This window comes from Neoarius graeffei, chromosome 7, assembly GCF_027579695.1.
Source record: "Neoarius graeffei isolate fNeoGra1 chromosome 7, fNeoGra1.pri, whole genome shotgun sequence".
Lineage (NCBI taxonomy): Eukaryota > Metazoa > Chordata > Actinopteri > Siluriformes > Ariidae > Neoarius > Neoarius graeffei.
Genome location: NC_083575.1, coordinates 38226186 through 38246767, shown reverse-complemented (window position 1 = coordinate 38246767; position 20582 = coordinate 38226186). Strand labels below are relative to the sequence as shown.

Below are 20582 nucleotides of genomic sequence, written 5' to 3'. Positions count from 1 at the left end.
GCACTGCATCACATACAGGCATGCTTCTGTATTGGAAATCACAAAATGGGCTCAGGAATATTTCCAGAGAACATTATCTGTGAACACAATTCACTGTGCCATCCGCCGTTGCCAGCTAAAACTCTACAGTTCAAAGAAGCCTTATCTAAACATGATCCAGAAGCGCAGACGTCTTCTCTGGGCCAAGGCTCATTTAAAATGGACTGTGGCAAAGTGGAAAACTGTTCTGTGGTCAGACGAATCAAAATTTGAACTACTTTATGGAACTCAGGGACGCCGTGTCATTCGGACTAAAGAGGAGAAGGACGACCCAAGTTGTTATCAGCGCTCAGTTCAGAAGCCTGCATCTCTGATGGTATGGGGTTGCATTAGTGCGTGTGGCATGGGCAGCTTACACATCTGGAAAGACACCATCGATGCTGAAAGGTATATCCAGGTTCTAGAGCAACATATGCTCCCATCCAGACGACGTCTCTTTCAGGGAAGACCTTGCATTTTCCAACATGACAATGCCAAACCACATACTGCATCAATTACAGCATCATGGCTGCGTAGAAGAAGGGTCCGGGTACTGAACTGGCCAGCCTGCAGTCCAGATCTTTCACCCATAGAAAACATTTGGCGCATCATAAAACGGAAAATACGACAAAAAAGACCTAAGACAGTTGAGCAACTAGAATCCTACATTAGACAAGAATGGGTTAACATTCCTATCCCTAAACTTGAGCGACTTGTCTCCTCAGTCCCCAGACGTTTACAGACTGTTGTAAAGAGAAAAGGGGATGTCTCACAGTGGTAAACATGGCCTTGTCCCAACTTTTTTTTGAGATGTGTTGTTGTCATGAAATTTAAAATCACCTAATTTTTCTCATTAAATGATGAATTTTCTTAGTTTAAACGTTTGATATGTCATCTATGTTCTATTCTGAATAAAATATGGAATTTTGAAACTTCCACATCATTGCATTCCGTTTTTATTTACAATTTGTACTTTGTCCCAACTTTTTTGGAATCAGGGTTGTACTGTATATTAATTTTCCTACTTTTTTTAAACTATTAATCTTTTTAACCTGAAGCATTGTTCGCATCTTATTTTAATGGATTGTCATTCGAGTTGATTGAAATTGTCATGGTAACAAAATGGTGCCCTCTCCAAACCCAACATCACTGGTTCTGGGTTCCAGAGCAGCAACATTTTGCTTCTGGTATTTTGCCGTGGAACTGTGTAGAAGGGTTCCAGAGTAAGCACCGGTGCAGGAACCTTTTGAAATGGGCTCTTGTCTGGAGACAAGAGAGAGTCTATGGTGTGAAATTTTGATTTCTAATTCATAATCCGTTCCAAAGGTTCCCAACCCTGGTCCTGAAGTACTTCCCTGTCCTGCACATGTTTGTGTTTTCCCTGCGCACCCCTGATTCCACCAAGTTAATTGATGCGTTCGAGCTGCAGAACAGTGGATACTCAAGGACGAGGGTTCGGACCCTATGGTCTGTATCGACTACACTGCAGTGTTCCTCCACCTCACCTGGCTTCAGCCGGGAAAATAATTAATAATATTACAGGCTGACGCCATTGCCCTGAAATAACACCAGTAGTGTACTGAGTGATTTATAAGGCCGTGGTGATCAGAATTCCTCCTCTGAATTCGTAGTGCCTACTGATTCAGGGTTCGTCAGGCAGCAAACAGGAGAGTAGTGTGAAATTTCAGCTGAGGAAATGTGAAGAGGCAGAACAGATTAGTGTCAGGGAGGTGGAGGTATGAGGGCAGTAGGTGCAGGGTCACCTCCTCACACATACTGCTTTGATTGGGTGGATTTACACACTGGAAAGTCCCTGCAGTCTGGATTTCTTCGTGGGTGTTTTTTTTTTTTTTTCTCCTCACGTTTACCTTTTAATACACTCGCACCCCCACTCCTCAAGCACCAGGAGCGATGAATGTCCTTACGTTTACACGTCCTGAACTGACCTTATATTGGCCACAAGCAGTAGGAGACGAGAAATGATCAGTGCTCATACTGTATGCATAAAAAAAAGTTTGTGACGTTTCAGGTTACAACCCCGATTCCAAAAAAGTTGGGACAAAGTACAAATTGTAAATAAAAACGGATGATTGCAATGAGTTGCAATTTGGTCCTCCAGCTGTTCCTTTTTTGTACCTTTAACTTTTCCAGCCTCTTATTGCCCCTGTCCCAACTTTTTTGAGATGTGTTGCTATCATGAAATTTCAAATAAGCCGATATTTGGCATGAAATTTCAAAATGTCTCACTTTCGACATTTGATATGTTGTCTATGTTCTATTGTGAATTACAATATCAGTTTTTGAGATATGTAAATTATTGCATTCCGTTTTTATTTACAATTTGTACTTTGTCCCAATGGCGGCACGATGGTGTAGTGGTTAGCACTGTCGCCTCACAGCAAGAAGGTCCGGGTTCGAGCCCCGGGGCTGGCGAGGGCCTTTCTGTGCAGAGTTTGCATGTTCTCCCCGTGTCCGCGTGGGTTTCCTCTGGGTGCTCCGGTTTCCCCCACAGTCCAAAGACATGCAGGTTAGGTTAACTGGTGACTCTAAATTGACCGTAGGTGTGAATGTGAGTGTGAATGGTTGTCTGTGTCTATGTGTCAGCCCTGTGATGACCTGGCGACTTGTCCAGGGTGTACCCCGCCTTTCGCCCGTAGTCAGCTGGGATAGGCTCCAGCTTGCCTGCGACCGTGTAGAACAGGATAAAGCGGCTAGAGATAATGAGATGAGACTTTGTCCCAACTTTTTTGGAATCGGGGTTGTAATTAGTTTATACAGCAGGTCTGACACTAGAGCTGGCTGCAAGACAAACCCCAGGTTCACGTTAATGCACTTGTTCTAGTACATCACTTGTACGGCGGATACTCGATGTAAACAGGTGCAGTGTTGTGTAAGGAGTTAGTTCACATTTGTGGATGGAATCTCCAAGTGACAAGCACTTTGTAACAGTTTTCCCACCATGGGAAAGTCTTCAGAATGCCAGTTGTTGCGGTTTCTCGAACATGACAAGCTGCAAAGCTTTTTGGCTTTTAAAGCTTTTTTTTAATTATTATTTTCCTCCAGAAGTGTTAACAGCACGTTTTAATCCTTATTTAAAGACTACCAACACATGCACTGGAAATAGACTTGTCCAAATCGTGATTGTCATTATTAATAAGTAATATGAAGTGATTTAAAAATCCTGATCAATAAGGAGGTGTGTATTAATATTCCATTCTACTAACACTTCTTATCAATGGATTGGTATAAAGACTACAGACTGCATCATGGTCTGGTTTGGGAATTGCACCATCTCAGATTGCAAGACTGTACAGCAGAGATCATCGGAATCTCTCTTCCCTCCATCATGGACATTTACACCACACACTGCATCTGGAAAGCCACCAGCATTGTGGCCGACCCCACACACCCCTCACACAATCTCTTCACCCTCCTGCCATCTGGAAAAAGGTACCGAAGCATTCGGGCCTTCACAGCCAGACTCTGTAACAGTTTCTTCCCACATGCTATCAAACTCCTCAACTCTGAGGGACTGGACTGATTCTCACGGACTGTTGAACACACCATTCACACTGCAGTATTTGCACAGTGGACAATAATGCACTATTGCTTACAGTGTGTCTGTGTGTGTGTCTCTCTCTCTCACACACACACACACACACACACACACACACACACACACACACACACACTACATTTATTTATTCCATTTTCATACACCACTTCAGTTCCTCATGCCATTAGACTCCTCAACTCGGACTGATTCTCACAGACTGTTGAACACACACACACTGCAGTGGACAAAAATGCACTATTGCCTTACAATGTTCACAATGTCTCACACACACGGTTTACATTTATTAATTTCCTTTCATAGACTACCTCAATATGCACACTCAACTCTGCACCTTATGTTGCTTGCGTCCGCACTTTGTGTCGTTTATTGTCCGTTATTGTCTGTGACATTTACTGTCTGCAGCGTTGCACTTTGTTATATGTAGACTCGTAGTCCTGTGATGTTCAATGTAGCACCATGGTCCTGGAGAAACGTAGTTTCGTTTGAACGACGTACTGCACCAACTGTCTATGGTTGAAATAAAAAGACCTTGACCTGTACGTTATGCATGCTACCATGTAGGACTCTTTTGTGGAATGAAAACCATTACATTACATGACGGGCATTTAGCAGACGCTCTTTTCCAGAGCGACTTACAACATACCCAAGGCAGCCTGGGGAGCAGTTGGGGTTAGATGCCTTCCTCAAGGGCACTTCAGCCATTACTGATGATCCTGGGAATGGAACTGGCAACCTTTTGGTGCCAAAGCTGCGTCTCTAACCTTTAGGCCATGGCTTCCCCATTTAAAATTGAAGGTTTTTTTTTAAATATATATTTAAAGGATTTTAGGAAGACTTGGGTGTTCCTCAAGGACTTTTTTTTAAGGATTGTCAACCTGATCAACCAGTCAAGCGTGGACTGTCTTTGTTTTAAAGGTTTTTAGTTGAGAGATGCTGGGGATGAGGTAAAAATATGACTAAAATTCTTGTTCCTGCGTGTTCTAGGTGTTCTCGATCCGCTGTGTACCGCACTCGGGAGATGGCAGCCAGAGCTCTGGTTCCATTTGTTCTGGTCACCGACGTTCCCTCCACCATCAAGACACTACTGGAGGACCTGCCTGTGAAAGCAGGCCCAGGAACACAGCAGAACCACATCCACGGAACCCTCTTACAGGTCTGCATCATCATGCAAACGCCTTGATTCCTTTGTTTTCTGTGTAAGGTCTGCTGATTTGAGACTATAAAAACAGTATTATAGTCAGTAAAGTGCTTTGAAATGCACACGAGAGGGTGAAAAGGTGAAAGGGACCAGGTTTCCAGTGTGGGCTAACGAAGAAGGTAAGAAGGCTGTGTGTGTGTCAGGGGTGGTGGGAGTAATGGTGTGGGAGCTGCTTTAGCATGAGAAGATATAGTGTTGGAGGAGGGAGAGATGCACTCAGCTGTAGGGTTGTTGGAGGTGGTTTTGAAGGGTTCTTTCCTGTCATGGCTGCCACGTGTGTTTTTGGAAAGCCCCTTGCAGATGGGCTGAGGAAGAAGGGAGGAGGTGTGGTGAAAGCAGGAGCTTGTAGAGGAATGGATGTCGTGTGTGTGCACGTGCACGCACACACACACACACACACACACACGTGTGTTAATGATATTGAAAGCTGAGGCCAGCAGTCTTTCATCTCCTGCACCCCCAACCCTGTCTTTTTCCATCCATCTTTACTTTTTGGCACCTCCGTTCTTTGTGGAATAAGACCCTTAAGTTATTGAGTGAGCGGGAGAGTTCAGACATTTTCTATGTTTTTGTCTTCAGTTTCACTTTTTTCCAGATATGGCAGCCTGGTGCCTCATTGCCTTTGAAAATGGAAATATTTAGCGCATAAGCAGATTTGGAGCTTGTGGCCGAAAACAGTGTGTGTGTTTATGTGAATTGATAAGTTGGTTCGTATGGAGTGTGTGTGTGTGTGTGTGTGTGTGTGTGTGTGTTTATATAAATCAGATCAGCTGAAGATTCTGATAGAATTTGATGTGAAGACAACTGATGCATGTTGGGAAAAAGACATTAATGCAAAGCTTCAGTACAGAGCCGAATGTTATAAATGGTTTTTCTTTTTTTTTTTTTTTAAATGACCTAATGTAAGTACATGGTGACAGCAGAGCTCCATACTTAAGAGACTATATGGTAATGCATCAACCTGATTTTTGATGGCTTTTGACCATACGATGTTCGTACATACGATGAACGTGTACCACCACAGGGAACCCGATCCTAAGTGCAAGGCAACGTATCTCAACATTTAACCACCAGACAACAAAATTTGTATCTTTTTGTTTACATAAGATAGATGGGGGCGGCACGGTGGTGTAGTGGTTAGCGCTGTCGCCTCACAGCAAGAAGGTTCTGGGTTCGAGCCCCGTGGCCGGCGAGGGCCTTTCTGTGCGGAGTTTGCATGTTCTCCCCGTGTCCGCGTGGGTTTCCTCCGGGTGCTCCGGTTTCCCCCACAGTCCAAAGACATGCAGGTTAGGTTAACTGGTGACTCTAAATTGACCGTAGGTGTGAATGTGAGTGTGAATGGTTGTCTGTGTCTATGTGTCAGCCCTGTGATGACCTGGCGACTTGTCCAGGGTGTACCCCGCCTTTCGCCCGTAGTCAGCTGGGATAGGCTCCAGCTTGCCTGCGACCCTGTAGAACAGGATAAAGTGGCTACAGATGATGAGATGAGAAGATAGATGGGTTTTTATCCAGTGCTTATTTTTAATTTGCTTTTAAAAACTAACATGGGATTAATTACTACAGTTGTGGTCAGAAGTTTACATACAGTGACATGAATGTCATCTTGGATATGAATGTCATGGCAATATTTGGGCTTTCAGTAATTTCTTTGAACTGTTCTTTTTCTGTGGCAGAATGATTGTACAGCATACAGCTTTAATTAAAAAAAAACTAGAATTTGGTGCACAAGTTTTAATTTTCTTTGGGCTTTCTGAAATCAACACAGGGTCAAAATTATACATACACTCACTTAGATAATGAATTCAGAGGTGCTGAAACTTCCAAAATGTCTCTTATCTTGCCAAGGCCTCTTAACTTCCTGTTAGTGATCATGATTGACTACAGCTGGTAGCTTCTCTGTGTCTTCATAAAAAGGGTTTGTTTACAGCACTCGTTGGATTGACCAACACACAGTACAATAGGAAAGTCCAAGGAGCTCAGTGCAGATCTGAGAAAGAGGATCGCAGATGTACACAGCTCTGGAATGTCTCTTGGAGCCATTTCTGATCAACTGCAAATTCTAAGATCAGTTCAAACAACTGTATCCAAGTTATTGTGAGGTGTAGTCACTTTGCCAAGCCACTTTGCTTCAAGAAAACCCAAACTGTCACCCTCAGCTGAAAGGAAATTGGTTTGGATGGTCAGGAACAACCCGGGAACCACCATGGCACAGCCCTGCCATGAACTGGAAGCTGATGGATCGCTGTCTACAGTTCAGATCACCATGGACTAAGAGGCTGCTATTCAAGAAATAACCCCCTGCTCCAAAATTGACACCTTCAAGCTTAACTAAAGTTTGAAGCTGACCACACAGACAAAGAAAAAAAAAGCCTTCTGGAGGATAGCTGAATGATCAGATGAGACAAAGATTGAGTTGTTTGGCCACAATGACCACCATGTACAGAGGGAAAAAAATTTTAATTGAACTCTACCAATCCTACCATGAAGAGTCGTGAAATATCCAACCAGAATTCTGCCAGAAGCTTGTTCATGGTAAACAAAAATGTTTGCTCAAGGTGAATCTTGCAAAGAGACATTTTACCCAAATATTAGGTGTACTGTATGTATATTTTTGACCCTGTATGTATAATATTGACCCTGTGTTGATTTCAGAAAACCCAAAGAAAATTAAAACTTGTGCACCAAATTCTAGTGTTTGTTTTTTTAATTAAAGATGTATGCTGTACATTCATTCTGCCACAGAAAAAGAACAGTTCAAAGAAATTACTGAAAGCCCAAATATTGTCATGCCATTCATATCCAAGATGACATTCATGTCACTGTATGTAAACTTCTGACCACAACTGTAACACTTTTCACAATATTTGACAGTTTCATATAAAACCAGTTTAAACAGTTTTAATAGTCCACTAGCTTGTTGGACAATTAACCGTTTCTGCCATACAAGGGCGGGAGAGGGATGTAATCGCAGGAAGAGTTTTATTGAAAGCATGCTAGCAAACGGATCCAAAATGTAGACAAAGGCAGAGTCGAAAAACAGGCAGTGGTTGAGCGAGGGACAAACAGGATATCAGAGATAATAAAATACTCTCAATCCAAAAACACAAAACCAGAAAAGTGATCCAAAATACAAGGCTTTCGCAAAGTCTGTGTTACTGAGAGTCCTTTATTATGTCTGCGCTGTGATTGCACTCTAATCAGGAACAGGTGCATGCTAATTAGTCCGAATGGCGTGCGTGTGCTTTGCAGTCTGCAGCTTCGTGCTCCGAGCTCCAAAGCACGTGGACATGATGGATGTAACCAGATAACTGTTTGACAGGTCACGTTTGATATTTGATCGTAACTCTATAGTAATGATGCAAAGTGAAAGCGCTGGTTCACTGCTGTCCACCAGGCACCCAGCAGAGTCTCACCATAATAAATGTCGTGGTGATGTTTCTGGTGCATAGCATGCGGTGTCAAAGGAAGGAATCAATATGTATTCATAACTGTGATGTGTATCTCATTATGGCATCACTGTCACAAGACAATGCAGCAAATTATTGACATAAAATACACTACACAATTCAGTGCTTCATATTATGTAATCTATTCAGGTTGATTTTGTGCCCTTGCAAATATGCACTCATCAGGAGTACTGCTTTAAGGCAGTGCCTAAATATCTATACTGACTTGTCTGTGCAAGAAGGTCCTGGGTTCGAGCCCCGGGGCCGGCGAGGGCCTTTCTGTGCGGAGTTTGCATGTTCTCCCCGTGTCCGCGTGGGTTTCCTCCGGGTGCTCCGGTTTCCCCCACAGTCCAAAGACATGCAGGTTAGGTTAACTGGTGACTCTAAATTGACCGTAGGTGTGAATGTGAGTGTGAATGGTTGTCTGTGTCTATGTGTCAGCCCTGTGATGACCTGGCGACTTGTCCAGGGTGTACCCCGCCTTTCGCCCGTAGTCAGCTGGGATAGGCTCCAGCTTGCCTGCGACCCTGTAGAAGGATAAAGCGGCTAGAGATAATGAGATGAGATGATGAGACTTGTCTGTGCGCTGCAGCTGTATGGTCTAAATCAGATGTTGGTATTTGGCTGTGGAAATGCTACTCGGTTTTGGTGGCCGTGTCAGAGATACGGACAGGGTGGGAGAATGAATGGTGAACAGGTTGCACGTGTCTTTGTTCTAAATGAGCAGCTTATTTGATTGATGTTAGACAGACACAAGAATAACTGTAGCATGTGTAGGGGTTTACAAGATCTATCGAACACTACTGACACCTCTTGCGTCACAAGGCTTTGACTTGTTTACAGGTCAAGAGGCCTGCATCGATTGACATTATTTCATTGAATTTTATAGCAGAATCACTCGAGAGCTGAGAACGGTGCCTGAGGCCTTGACTGTTTTAGTTCTTCACCCTTGGTGTGGTGATGCTTGCCAAATAGCAAAGATGTGACACCACCATATTTTGCCATCTTTGGTAACATCTAACCGATGAATGAAGCATGTGTGCGCCTACAAGATCGTATACATTTAGAAGAGACACAGCTTTCTAGAAGACGCCAAAGTTTACAAGGATTTGTTCTTTCTTTGTTGACTTTTCTTTTGCAGTGTTCGCCATCATTATTCTTGGTGTAAGTATATTATTTAGGCTTATCTCTTGTGGCTGTGGACCTACAACGACCACTATATTTATGTGCAAGTACCATAATCAAGACTGTAAAACCGAAGAAAATAGTGTCTGAATGGCAAAGCTAATTCTTAGTATGTGAAAGGGCAGCCTGTAGGCCTACAGTGGAGAAAGTAGTCTGACAGTCTAGATGCGGGTGTGCTTCTGTACACCCTACTGAATTATGGGCTGTGATGCGGTATTTATTTTTGCTCTTTGCCGCCGCTTCTTTCCCCATGGCTGGACTGCAGTCGGTCACAAGTCATGTATTTGGTGGCTATAAATACCCACCACTTCCCTGCGAGGGGCCAGAGAGTGCAGGGAGCTCCGAGCCTCCGGACCATTCGGGGCCGAACCATTCCATCGTTGGGGGGAGCTGGGTGTCCATGCTTCAGAGGCCAGGCGTGGAGCTCTGTGGTCAGGCCTGTTTTTGCCTAGTGCATAATGAATAGCTTCCACAGTGTGGCTGCAGCCCAGAAAAAAAGACTTTTTTTTTGTGCGCAGGCTCACTCACTGAGTTGCTGTGCTAAGAAGGCAACTTGAGTTCAGCTAGCTAAATGGGAAATTGGTATGCATGGAAGTTCTTGATTCACTTAAGTTTAAATTGTGTTTAAGATCTCTTGGATTTCTTCCAAGTTCATTTGGACAGTTAAGTGAATTTAACCCTCTGGGGTCAAGAGCTTCACCAGCAAAGCTCGACAGGTTTAGAATGAGTGGTCATATATTTAGATAAATATCTTTTGAGTTTTTCATCATACAAGCATGATTAAACATATTGACAAACTTTACACTTTATGTGCCCACTGCCAAATATTATAGTTTTAAAATGACCTAAATTAGATGAAACATAAAACTTGTCACCTTACTCAGTCACACCAGAGTTGGAGCGCTGAGCGCTCACTTACACATTCATAAAAGACTGTTCACATGGTAACGGCATGATAATCACTTTGACTGTTTCGGTTTCGATTGGTTTCTCTTTTGTGGTGGGAATGCCCACTGTAAACAGGATAAAATCTGTCAGACATAGTTTAGGCTATTTGGAGGTAAAACTTGTTGCGAGATGACACGCGGATTTTATGTGCCTCGGATAATTCAGGCTAGCAATTCAATTCAGTTCAGTCTTGAGAACTGCAACGCTGATGATGAGCAGTGCCTTTTCTTTTTTTTTTTTAAACACTTCGACTCAATCGAGCCAAAGATCAACTTGAGAAAGATCAAGTTCAAGTTAACTTTATTGTCAATAATGCCATATGTGCAGGACATACAGAGAATTGAAATTGCGTTTCCCTCTTATCCGCAGTGCAAACAGTAATAAACATGAAATATAAAATATAGACCCCTTTCACATGACGTCACCGCGCCGCGAGATTTTGTTAGGCGCCATATTGGAAGACCAAGTACATGCACTCACAATATAAAACAAAGTACGAGCGAGAGTAAAGTGACACGATGGATGATAATTCTGGTTATGTGAGTACATTACCAGCTGCAGAAAGGGCACGGTATGTGGAGAAACTCGCTGTGATTGATGGGTTTGACCCATATGATAAGACTCGTGGCAAGGGAGAATGGAAACATAAGGAGGACCTGACACCAATTCTGCCATCTGTTTGCTACCCAGACATTGTAAACCATTTGTTGTTTACACCCAGTGCCTACACTCAGTGTTCGAACTATGCCGATATTTTCGGGGGGGTCCCTTTTTTTCCCTTGGGGGGGGGGCGCTTGTCTTGGAGCGCGGATCTCCAAACACATGAGAAGCATATCTTACGCACATATCACGCGGACTCCACACCTCCACACACGCATCGTGTCTGAAGTCATAACTCATCAGGGGAAATCGTGTCCGCATTGGCATGTTCAAAAAACAACCTCGCGTCAACAATGATACCACACGCAAGAAAAAAACAAACAAACAGTCAGGCTACTCAACAACCAACCTGGCAGCAGCGAGCAAGCCCCAAACCATCCTAAATTATTATTATTATTAAATTGTAGAAGTCTGGGAGGCTTGCTCCTCATACAGTTATCAACTTGGGGCCAATTTAGCATGTTTTAAATCTGAATTTCTTGCGTTTGCTTACCTCAAAGTATCCGCAGATCATGCACAGACTTATCCATTATATCCACAGTTTTTTGCCAAGTCTCACACAGGTTTCTTTCAAGTCTACTGTTGGGCCAATAAATCATAAATAAAACAGCTCAGATTTGTTTGTTTAAGTTGTTTGCCACTCCACTTTATTCTCGTGGGTTCACATACCGCTGCTGTTATTTCCCCCTAATCATGAGTTTGTTGGTCTTCCAAAATGGCGCAGGGTCTGTTTACTTCCGGTTTCGGGTGACGTCAGTGAAAGGGGTCTTTAGGTAAAAGATATAAACTTTAAAAAGAGGAAAGGAAAAAAAAACCCAGGGGGGGTATTTACACACACTAGCTAAAGCTATCTAAGAAAAGACAAGACAGTGGCAATCCAGAAAGTGCAAATGTGGCAGTGTGAACAGAATTAATGGTATAAATTTAAATGTGACGAATGACAATATAAACAGAATGAACAATGTAAACGGGAACAGCAGTCTGACAGTATAGTAATTATCAGTATAAATATAAATAAATAAATGGCAGTATGAGCAGAATTTTCAGTACAAGTATAAATATGGCAGATATGACAGTATAAACAGTGTAGCAGTGAAGTCTATCAAAGATTAAAGATGTATAAAGTGTAAACAGTGCCGTAAACAGTTTTTATATACAGTAGTGCAATTTAAAAAAAAAATGGCAGTATGAGCAGAATTCAGTGTAAGTATAAATATGGCAGATATGTATAAAGTGTAAACAGTGTTCTAAGCAGTTTTTATAAAGTGCAATTAACTTAAAAGGACCCCCCCCCATGTAGACAGTAAACAGTTTTAACATAGTGCAATTGAATTTCATTACAGTTCGTTAAAGTGGCTGGTGACATTTGGTTTGTGTATTAAGGGAAGGGGGTACTGGCCTGGGAGGGAGTTCAGCATCCTGACGGCTTGGTGGATGAAGCTGTCTCTCAGTCTGCTGGTTCTCGCCCGGAGGCTTCTCATTCTCCTCCCAGAAGGCAGGAGGCTGAAGAAGTGGTGGTTGGGATGGGTGGAGTCGCCCGCAATGCTGAGTGCTCTGCGGGCCAGGCGTGTGTTGTAAATATCCTGAAGGGAGGGTAGGGGGACACCGATGATCTTCTCAGCTGCTCTCACTATGCGCTGCAGGGTCTTCCGGCAGGATGCAGTACAGCCGTCGTACCACACAGTGGTGCAGGTGGTCAGGATGCTCTCGATGGTTCCGCGGTAGAAGGTCTGCATGATAGTGGCTGGTGCTCTAGCTCTTTTCAGTCTGCGGAGGAAGTACAGATGCTGCTGAGCTTTCATGGCCAGCGATGCGGTGTTGCTGCTCCAGGAGAGATCCTCGGTGAGGTACACACCCAGGAACTTGGTGCTGCTCACACTCTCCACAGCAGCACCATTGATGGTCAGTGGAGGATGCTGAGTGGAGGCTCTCCGGAAGTCAACAACCATCTCCTTTGTCTTCTCCACATTAAGAGAGAGATTGTTGTCTCTGCACCATGCGGCCAGTTGGCTCACCTCGTCCCTGTAGTATGACTCGTTGTTAATGAGTCCCACCACAGTCGTGTCATCCGCAAACTTGATGAAGAGGTTGCTGTTGTGTGTTGGTGTGCAGTCGTGGGTCAGCAGGGTGAAGAGAAGGGGGCTGAGCACACATCCTTGAGGGGCCCCTGTGTTCAGTATGATGGTGCTAGATGTGTTGCTGCTGACCCGGACTGCCTGTGGTCTTCTGGTCAGGAAGTCCAGCAACCAGTTGCAGAGGGAGGTGTTTAGTCCTAGACAGTCCAGTTTCTGAATCAGCTGCTGGGGGATGATTGTGTTAAATGCTGAACTAAAGTCTAAGAGCAGCATCCGCATGTAAGAGTCCTTAGTGTCCAGGTGAGTGAGAGCTGAGTGGAGAGCGGTGGAGATTGCATCATCAATGGACCGATTGGTACGGGTGCATGGAGGGAGGGAGGATGGATTTGATGTGCTGCATGACTAACCGCTCGAAGCACATCAAATCCATCAACTTGTGAACACAATATCTCCAAGGCAAATGAAAGGAATTTCACCAAACTTTCACCATTTGTGCATTTGGGGACAAAGATAAACTGATTAGATTTTGAAATCAAAAGGTCTAAGGTCAAGGTCACTGTGAGGTCAAATGTCTGTCCGAAAACCTTGTGAACACAATATCTCCAAGGCTGATACAAGTAATTTCACCAGGTCAAGATTACTGTGAGGTCAAATGTCCATCCCCAAATCATAACTTAAGGCGTGTGGTCTACCGGGCGGAGGCATCCCCATCGACGCCGTTGGCATCGAGTTCTGTCTAGTTTAAAAGTACAATCATGACATACATACAGTGGGGCAAAAAAGTATTTAGTCAGCCACCAATTGTGCAAGTTCTCCCACTTAAAAAGATGAGAGAGGCCTGTAATTTTTATCATAGGCACACTTCAACTATGAGAGACAGAATGGGGGGAAAGAATCCAGGAAATCACATTGTAGGATTTTTAATGAATTAATTGGTAAATTCCTCGGTAAAATAAGTATTTGGTCACCTACAAACAAGCAAGATTTCTGGCTCTCACAGACCTGTAACTTCTTTAAGAGGCTCCTCTGTCCTCCACTCGTTACCTGTATTAATGGAACCTGTTTGAACTCGTTATCAGTATAAAAGACACCTGTCCACAACCTCAAACAGTCACACTCCAAACTCCACTATGGCCAAGACCAAAGCGCTGTCAAAGGACACCAGAAACAAAATTGTAGACCTGCACCAGGCTGGGAAGACTGAATCTGCAATAGGTAAGCAGCTTGGTGTGAAGAAATCAACTGTGGGAGCAATTATTAGAAAATGGAAGACATACAAGACCACTGATAACCTCCCTTGATCTGGGGCTCCACGCAAGATCTCACCCCGTGGGGTCAAAATGATCACAAGAACGGTGAGCAAAAATCCCAGAACCACACGGGGGGACCTAGTGAATGACCTGCAGAGAGCTGGGACCAAAGTAACAAAGGCTACCATCAGTAACACACTACGCCGCCAGGGACTCAAATCCTGCAGTGCCAGACGTGTCCCCCTGCTTAAGCCAGTACATGTCCAGGCCCATCTGAAGTTTGCTAGAGAGCATTTGGATGATCCAGAAGAGGATTGGGAGAATGTCATATGGTCAGATGAAACCAAAATAGAACTTTTTGGTAAAAACTCAACTTGTTGTGTTTGGAGGAGAAAGAATGCTGAGTTGTATCCAAAGAACACCATACCTACTGTGAAGCATGGGGGTGGAAACATCATGCTTTGGGGCTGTTTTTCTGCAAAGGGACCAGGACGACTGATCCGTGTAAAGGAAAGAATTAATGGGGCCACGTATCGTGAGATTTTGAGTGAAAACCTCCTTCCATCAGCAAGGGCATTGAAGATGAAATGTGGCTGGGTCTTTCAGCATGACAGTGATCCCAAACACACCGCCCGGGCAACGAAGTAGTGGCTTTGTAAGAAGCATTTCAAGGTCCTGGAGTGGCCTAGTCAGTCTCCAGATCTCAACCCCATAGAAAATCTTTGGAGGGAGTTGAAAGTCCGTGCTGGCCAGCGACAGCCCCAAAACATCACTGCTCTAGAGGAGATCTGCATGGAGGAATGGGCCAAAATACCAGCAACAGTGTGTGAAAACCTTGTGAAGACTTACAGAAAACGTTTGACCTCTGTCAGTGCCAACAAAGGGTATATAACAAAGTATTGAGATGAACTTTTGTTATTGACCAAATACTTATTTTCCACCATAATTTGCAAATAAATTCTTTAAAAATCAGACAATGTGATTTTCTGGATTTTTTTTTTCTCATTTTGTCTCTCATAGTTGAGGTATACCTATGATGAAAATTACAGGCCTCTCTCATCTTTTTAAGTGGGAGAACTTGCACAATTGGTGACTGACTAAATACTTTTTTGCCCCACTGTACTGCATAGATATTATTGTAGCTGAATTTGTGCAGAATACAAAAAAAAAAAGTCATATGACTTTGAAAATACTGCTTATAGGGTAGTCACACTAGAGGCGGAATGAGCCGGAATGCCATCGGAATGAAAATTCTTCATATATTCCGGGATATTCGAAGTGCATTCTAAATTCTGACTGCATTCTGAGTGGATTCCAAACATTCGGGCCCATTCTTGTGGCCGGTCCGAATGTTTTGCTCATGCTCAAAATATTCTAGGCGCATTCGAAGAGGAGAAATATCGAACAGCATTCGAAGTGTATTCTAACTGCATTCTAAATATTCTTACAGCATTTGAAACATTCTGATCATGTTCGAGGGAAAAATCGAAATGGCAAGCCACTTCAAATCCTGCCAGAATGTCCCAAATGAGCCGGAATGCACCTCGAGTGCATCTCGATTGCTGCCAGACTATTTCGATATTAAAATAGTTCAGCTGGAATGCACTTAAAATGCCATCTGAATATTCCGATTGCCGCTCGAATACATCTTGAATGCAGTCAGAACATCCCGATTGGCCCTCGAATGAGTCCAGACGTGATTCAGAACACCACCAAATCGCATAAAAATGCGGCTAGCTGCCGCTGGAACTTCAGTCTGCATTGAGGAGTCGCTTGCTCAACATCAACCTTTTGTCCATCGTTTAAAAAAGTTTCCCAAGTTTCTCACGTCATGCCGCCAAAGAAGAAGGGAGCCAAGGTCAAGAACTCCACCACTGGCCGCAGCCATGGTCGGGTCTAATACCTTCTGGGTTTTCTCCTAATATTTCTTCTCCTAGCCTCCTCCATATCTCTTTCAAGCAGGTCTTGCTGGAGGACAGCAATCTGGAGCAAAGCAACATGGTCCAGGGGGTCCATACTCTATGGTGTCTGGGCTGAGACCGATGAAAATGCTAGATTCAGCAGCGTTTTATACCCTATCGGGGACCATTCCAGTGGCATTCTTGGTACACTCAGGACATTCGTGTTGCATTCTAAGCACATTCTAAGTATTCAAGCTGCATTCTCTTTGAATTCTTAGACATTCAAAACGTATTCGGCGACTATTCCGGGAGTGTTCTGACTGCATTTGAGGTGAATACAGCATCCGAGGCACCTTCCAACCCGACTTCGGGTGGTATTCAGGCAGCAATCGAACCGCACTTGTATGGCATTCAAAGTGCATTCTTAATATTCTTACTGCATTCTAACAGCATTCTAGGTATTCCTACTGTGTTCAACTACATTTGAACTGCATTTGAAAGCTAATAAACCCGGAATGTGCAAGAATCATTCGAGGCAGGTTCGAAGCGCATTCTTACAAAGCTGTAAGAATGTTGGTCAGTTTGAAATTCCCGCCCAAATGTGGCACGAATTTTGAACAGTTTTTCATTCCGGCTGATTCTGCTTGATTCCTGCTAATTCCAAACAAGTGTGACGGAGGTTTTAGATTTGTTGAAATTGATGACAAAACCGGAGTATGCCAAAATCATTAGAGTGCCAGAAAATAACCTCAGACCCCAGAGGGTTAAGACAAGAAGCCTTTCCTTATCACACATACACTCAAGCACACAGTGAAATGTCTCCTCGGCATTTAACCCATCTTAAGCAGTGAAAACACACGCGCGCTCGCACACACAAGTGAGCAATGAGCACACACATACCCAGAGCAGTGTGCAGCTATACTACAGCGCCCGGGGAGCAGTAGTGGGGGTTAGGGGCCTTGCTCAAGGGCACTTCAGGCCATGGTTGACTCATGTTAACCTAACCACATGTCTTTTGGAATTTACGCAATTCTTTTAAATTGTGTGATTTAAGGTTGATTTATACATTTATTGAACTGTGTAATACCAAAACTCAAGAGGCAGAGGTTTGAAAACTGGTCTCTTAAGCTCAGTGCACACTCCAACATTTTATCCCCGATTTCCCTGTCCTAGACTAATTTTGGGGCTCAGCAACTAACCCCGCCCCCAGCTTGGTGACTTCTCTTACCCCTTTTCCACCAAATCAGTTCCAGGGCTGGTTCGGGGCCGGTGCTGGTTCACAACTCGTTCAACTTGCGAGCCAGCTGAGAACCAGCTTGCTTTTCCATCACTCGCGGTGCTACGAGAAGACACGTCATTACGTCGCTGTATACGTCAGTTACGTCGCAACGTTTGCATAAACCTTGGCGCGAATATCGAAGCAAAAACAACACGGAAGAAGCAGCAGCAACAACAACAATAATAATGGATGACTTCGCGTTTGTACAGCTGCTGCTTCTCGCCGCTTAAAAATGGCGATCTTTCGCAGTCTTGTTATTGTTGTTGGTCTTAACAACTCCGCCACCCCCGCTGACGTAAGCGGTTCTTTCCTCTGGCCCAGCAGAGAGTTGGTGCTAGCCTGGAACCGGTTTTTCTGGCCTCAGAGCCAGTCCTTTGTCAGTGGAAACAGAAAACCCGGTTCCAAACTAAGCACTGGCCCCAAACCAGCCGTGGAACTGCTTTGGTGGAAAAGGGGTATCTGTGCACACTTGTATTGTGAGCAGTTCAGCAACACAGTTCAGCTTTCTCTGTCTGAAAGCTGGGGCAGATGCTCGGAATTTTCAAGCATTTTCGACGTTCTTAGCAATGAATCGTGCAGATTGAGCACGATTGAATTGAGCACCTCTATAAACAACTGGCAAAGGACAGCCCTGAGAACCAGCCAATAAAAGGCTGAAAGGGGATCAGATTTATCTGCTCTGATGCGCAGCAGATCTCTGAATCCAGTTACTGGAGCTAGAGCCAGAATTTAAGCGCAGTAATATATGGCTCGCATCTGAAATTAATCAGCATGCCATACCCAAATGGCTGTTTAGGAAAAATAAAATCAAACACATGATATCTGGTGTTGTACAGGATAAAAATAGCCCGGCCTCCCTGCCTGACTGCCTCACTGTCCTGTCCAATCTCCACAAATTCCTCCACATTTTTCTCTTATTGTGTAGCATGTGAGCTTCATCTGTGTTTGCACAGCGCTACATCCACAAAACAACTAATCGCAAGCTATAAACATCGTCATGAGTAGTTTTAAAAATCCTCCCCCTCCTAAAACTGCTAAATCCACTAATGTGCAACATATTTCCTTATACAAGCATGCTAAAGTGGAATTCTGCCTTTTTCCCCCCTGCAAGTTTTCTGCATAATAAATGGTCATTGAAATGATTTTCTTGAAAACACACCATTCTGTAGAAATGTACCGAGTCACAACACAACTAAGGAGTTTCAGGAGTCACCCAGCATAGCCTATATTTTATTTTTTATTACATCCAAAGAATACTAGTAGCCTCAACTTGTACATGCTAATTTGTTTGCCACGTTGTAATGAAATATATCCTGGGTATTGCAAGGTTAAAAAAAAAAAAGTACAGATTTGCTACCACTTCATTATCAGCAGCACTGCAGTGCGTATGTTTAGCTTCACCAATAGAACAAATAACCAGGCTTGTAGTACTCGAGTCCAGGACTCTGATTCAAGTCCGACTCGTGCCCTAATTTTAAGGACTCATAACTCGGACTCATAAATTGGAGACGAGGACTCTGATTGTTTCTTTATTTTTTGTAACATGCCATAATAATTTGGCAGAAGATATTTATAATCTCCATTAATTTTTGTACTAATTTCGTGCAAGAGTGTCACACTTGCACGCCTTGGCGCGTACATCAGATAGACTCTTGGGTGCGCTCAAGACAGCGCGCACACCAAGCAGACTCTTGCGCGCGACGTAAGCAACTCGCACATGCACGGGATTAAGACCCAATCAGCGTGCCTAATGTAAAAAACTGTGAAAACACACTTACTTTGCTAAGTATTGAGTTGCGTTGCTGACACATTACTGAGCCTTATTTCCTTGTTTGGTTTCCTGATCTCTGACTTCCTGTTTCTCATCTTTGATTCTGCCGAGTCTACGATAGCCTGTTTGTGCCTTGCTTGACCTGTTTCACAGTTTTACGATTTTGTCTGCCGTTCTGGATTGTTTACCTGTCTTCACTTGTTTTAATAAACACACCTTCTGCACTTACATCCATCTCCCAACCATCTCTGACAATACTTCGCACTCCCTGACAAAGAAAAGCACATTCACCTGTTCATACGTCATGTTAATAGTACATTAGCAAACTAATGAACAAACTAATGTTAATGGTGCTAAAACAGCCACCGTCAAATGGTGCGGTTGGAGTCTTGTTCTCGGACTCGACTCAGATCAATAATGGACTTGACTCGGACTTGAACACTGTGGACTCGAGACTGGACTCGGACTCGAGGTTTAGTGATTCGACTACAACGCTGCAAATAACACTCCGTTGCACTTTACTATCCTTGCATTGTAGATGTTGTGACTCCTGGTTCCCATCGTAAATGTAAAGAAAATCAGCAACCCTGATTCCAAAAATGTTGGGACAAAGTACAAATTGTAAATAAAAACGGAATGCAATGATGTGGAAGTTTCAAAATTCCATATTTTATTCAGAATATAACATAGATGACATATCAAATGTTTAAACTGAGAAAATGTATCATTTAAAGAGAAAAATTAGGTGATTTTAAATTTCATGACAACAACACATCTCAAAAAAGTTGGGACAAGGCCATGTTTCCCACTGTGAGACATCCCCTTTTCTCTTTACAACAGTCTGTAAACGTCTGGGGACTGAGGAGACAAGTTGCTCAAGTTTAGGGATAGGAATGTTAACCCATTCTTGTCTAATGTAGGATTCTAGTTGCTCAACTGTCTTTTTTGTCGTATCTTCCGTTTTATGATGCGCCAAATGTTTTCTATGGGTGAAAGATCTGGACTGCAGGCTGGCCAGTTCAGTACCCGGACCCTTCTTCTACACAGCCATGATGCTGTAATTGATGCAGTATGTGCTTTGGCATTGTCATGTTGGAAAATGCAAGGTCTTCCCTGAAAGAGACGTCGTCTGGATGGGAGCATATGTTGCTCTAGAACCTGGATATACCTTTCAGCATTGATGGTGTCTTTCCAGATGTGTAAGCTGCCCATGCCACACGCACTAATGCAACCCCATACCATCAGAGATGCAGGCTTCTGAACTGAGCGCTGAT

The 20582-nt window shown here is 43.6% G+C and overlaps 1 protein-coding gene across 4 annotated transcripts in view; it reads left to right on the top strand.

Moving 5' to 3' along the window:
- thada (THADA armadillo repeat containing) overlaps positions 1 to 20582 on the top strand; it is a 272868-nt gene that overhangs the window by 203246 nt on the left and 49040 nt on the right. For all 4 annotated transcript variants that reach the window (XM_060925591.1, XM_060925590.1, XM_060925592.1 and 1 more), the window contains one exon: positions 4580 to 4748. In XM_060925591.1, coding sequence (XP_060781574.1) covers positions 4580 to 4748 — 169 coding nt within the window. The remainder of the gene's footprint in view (positions 1 to 4579; positions 4749 to 20582) is intronic.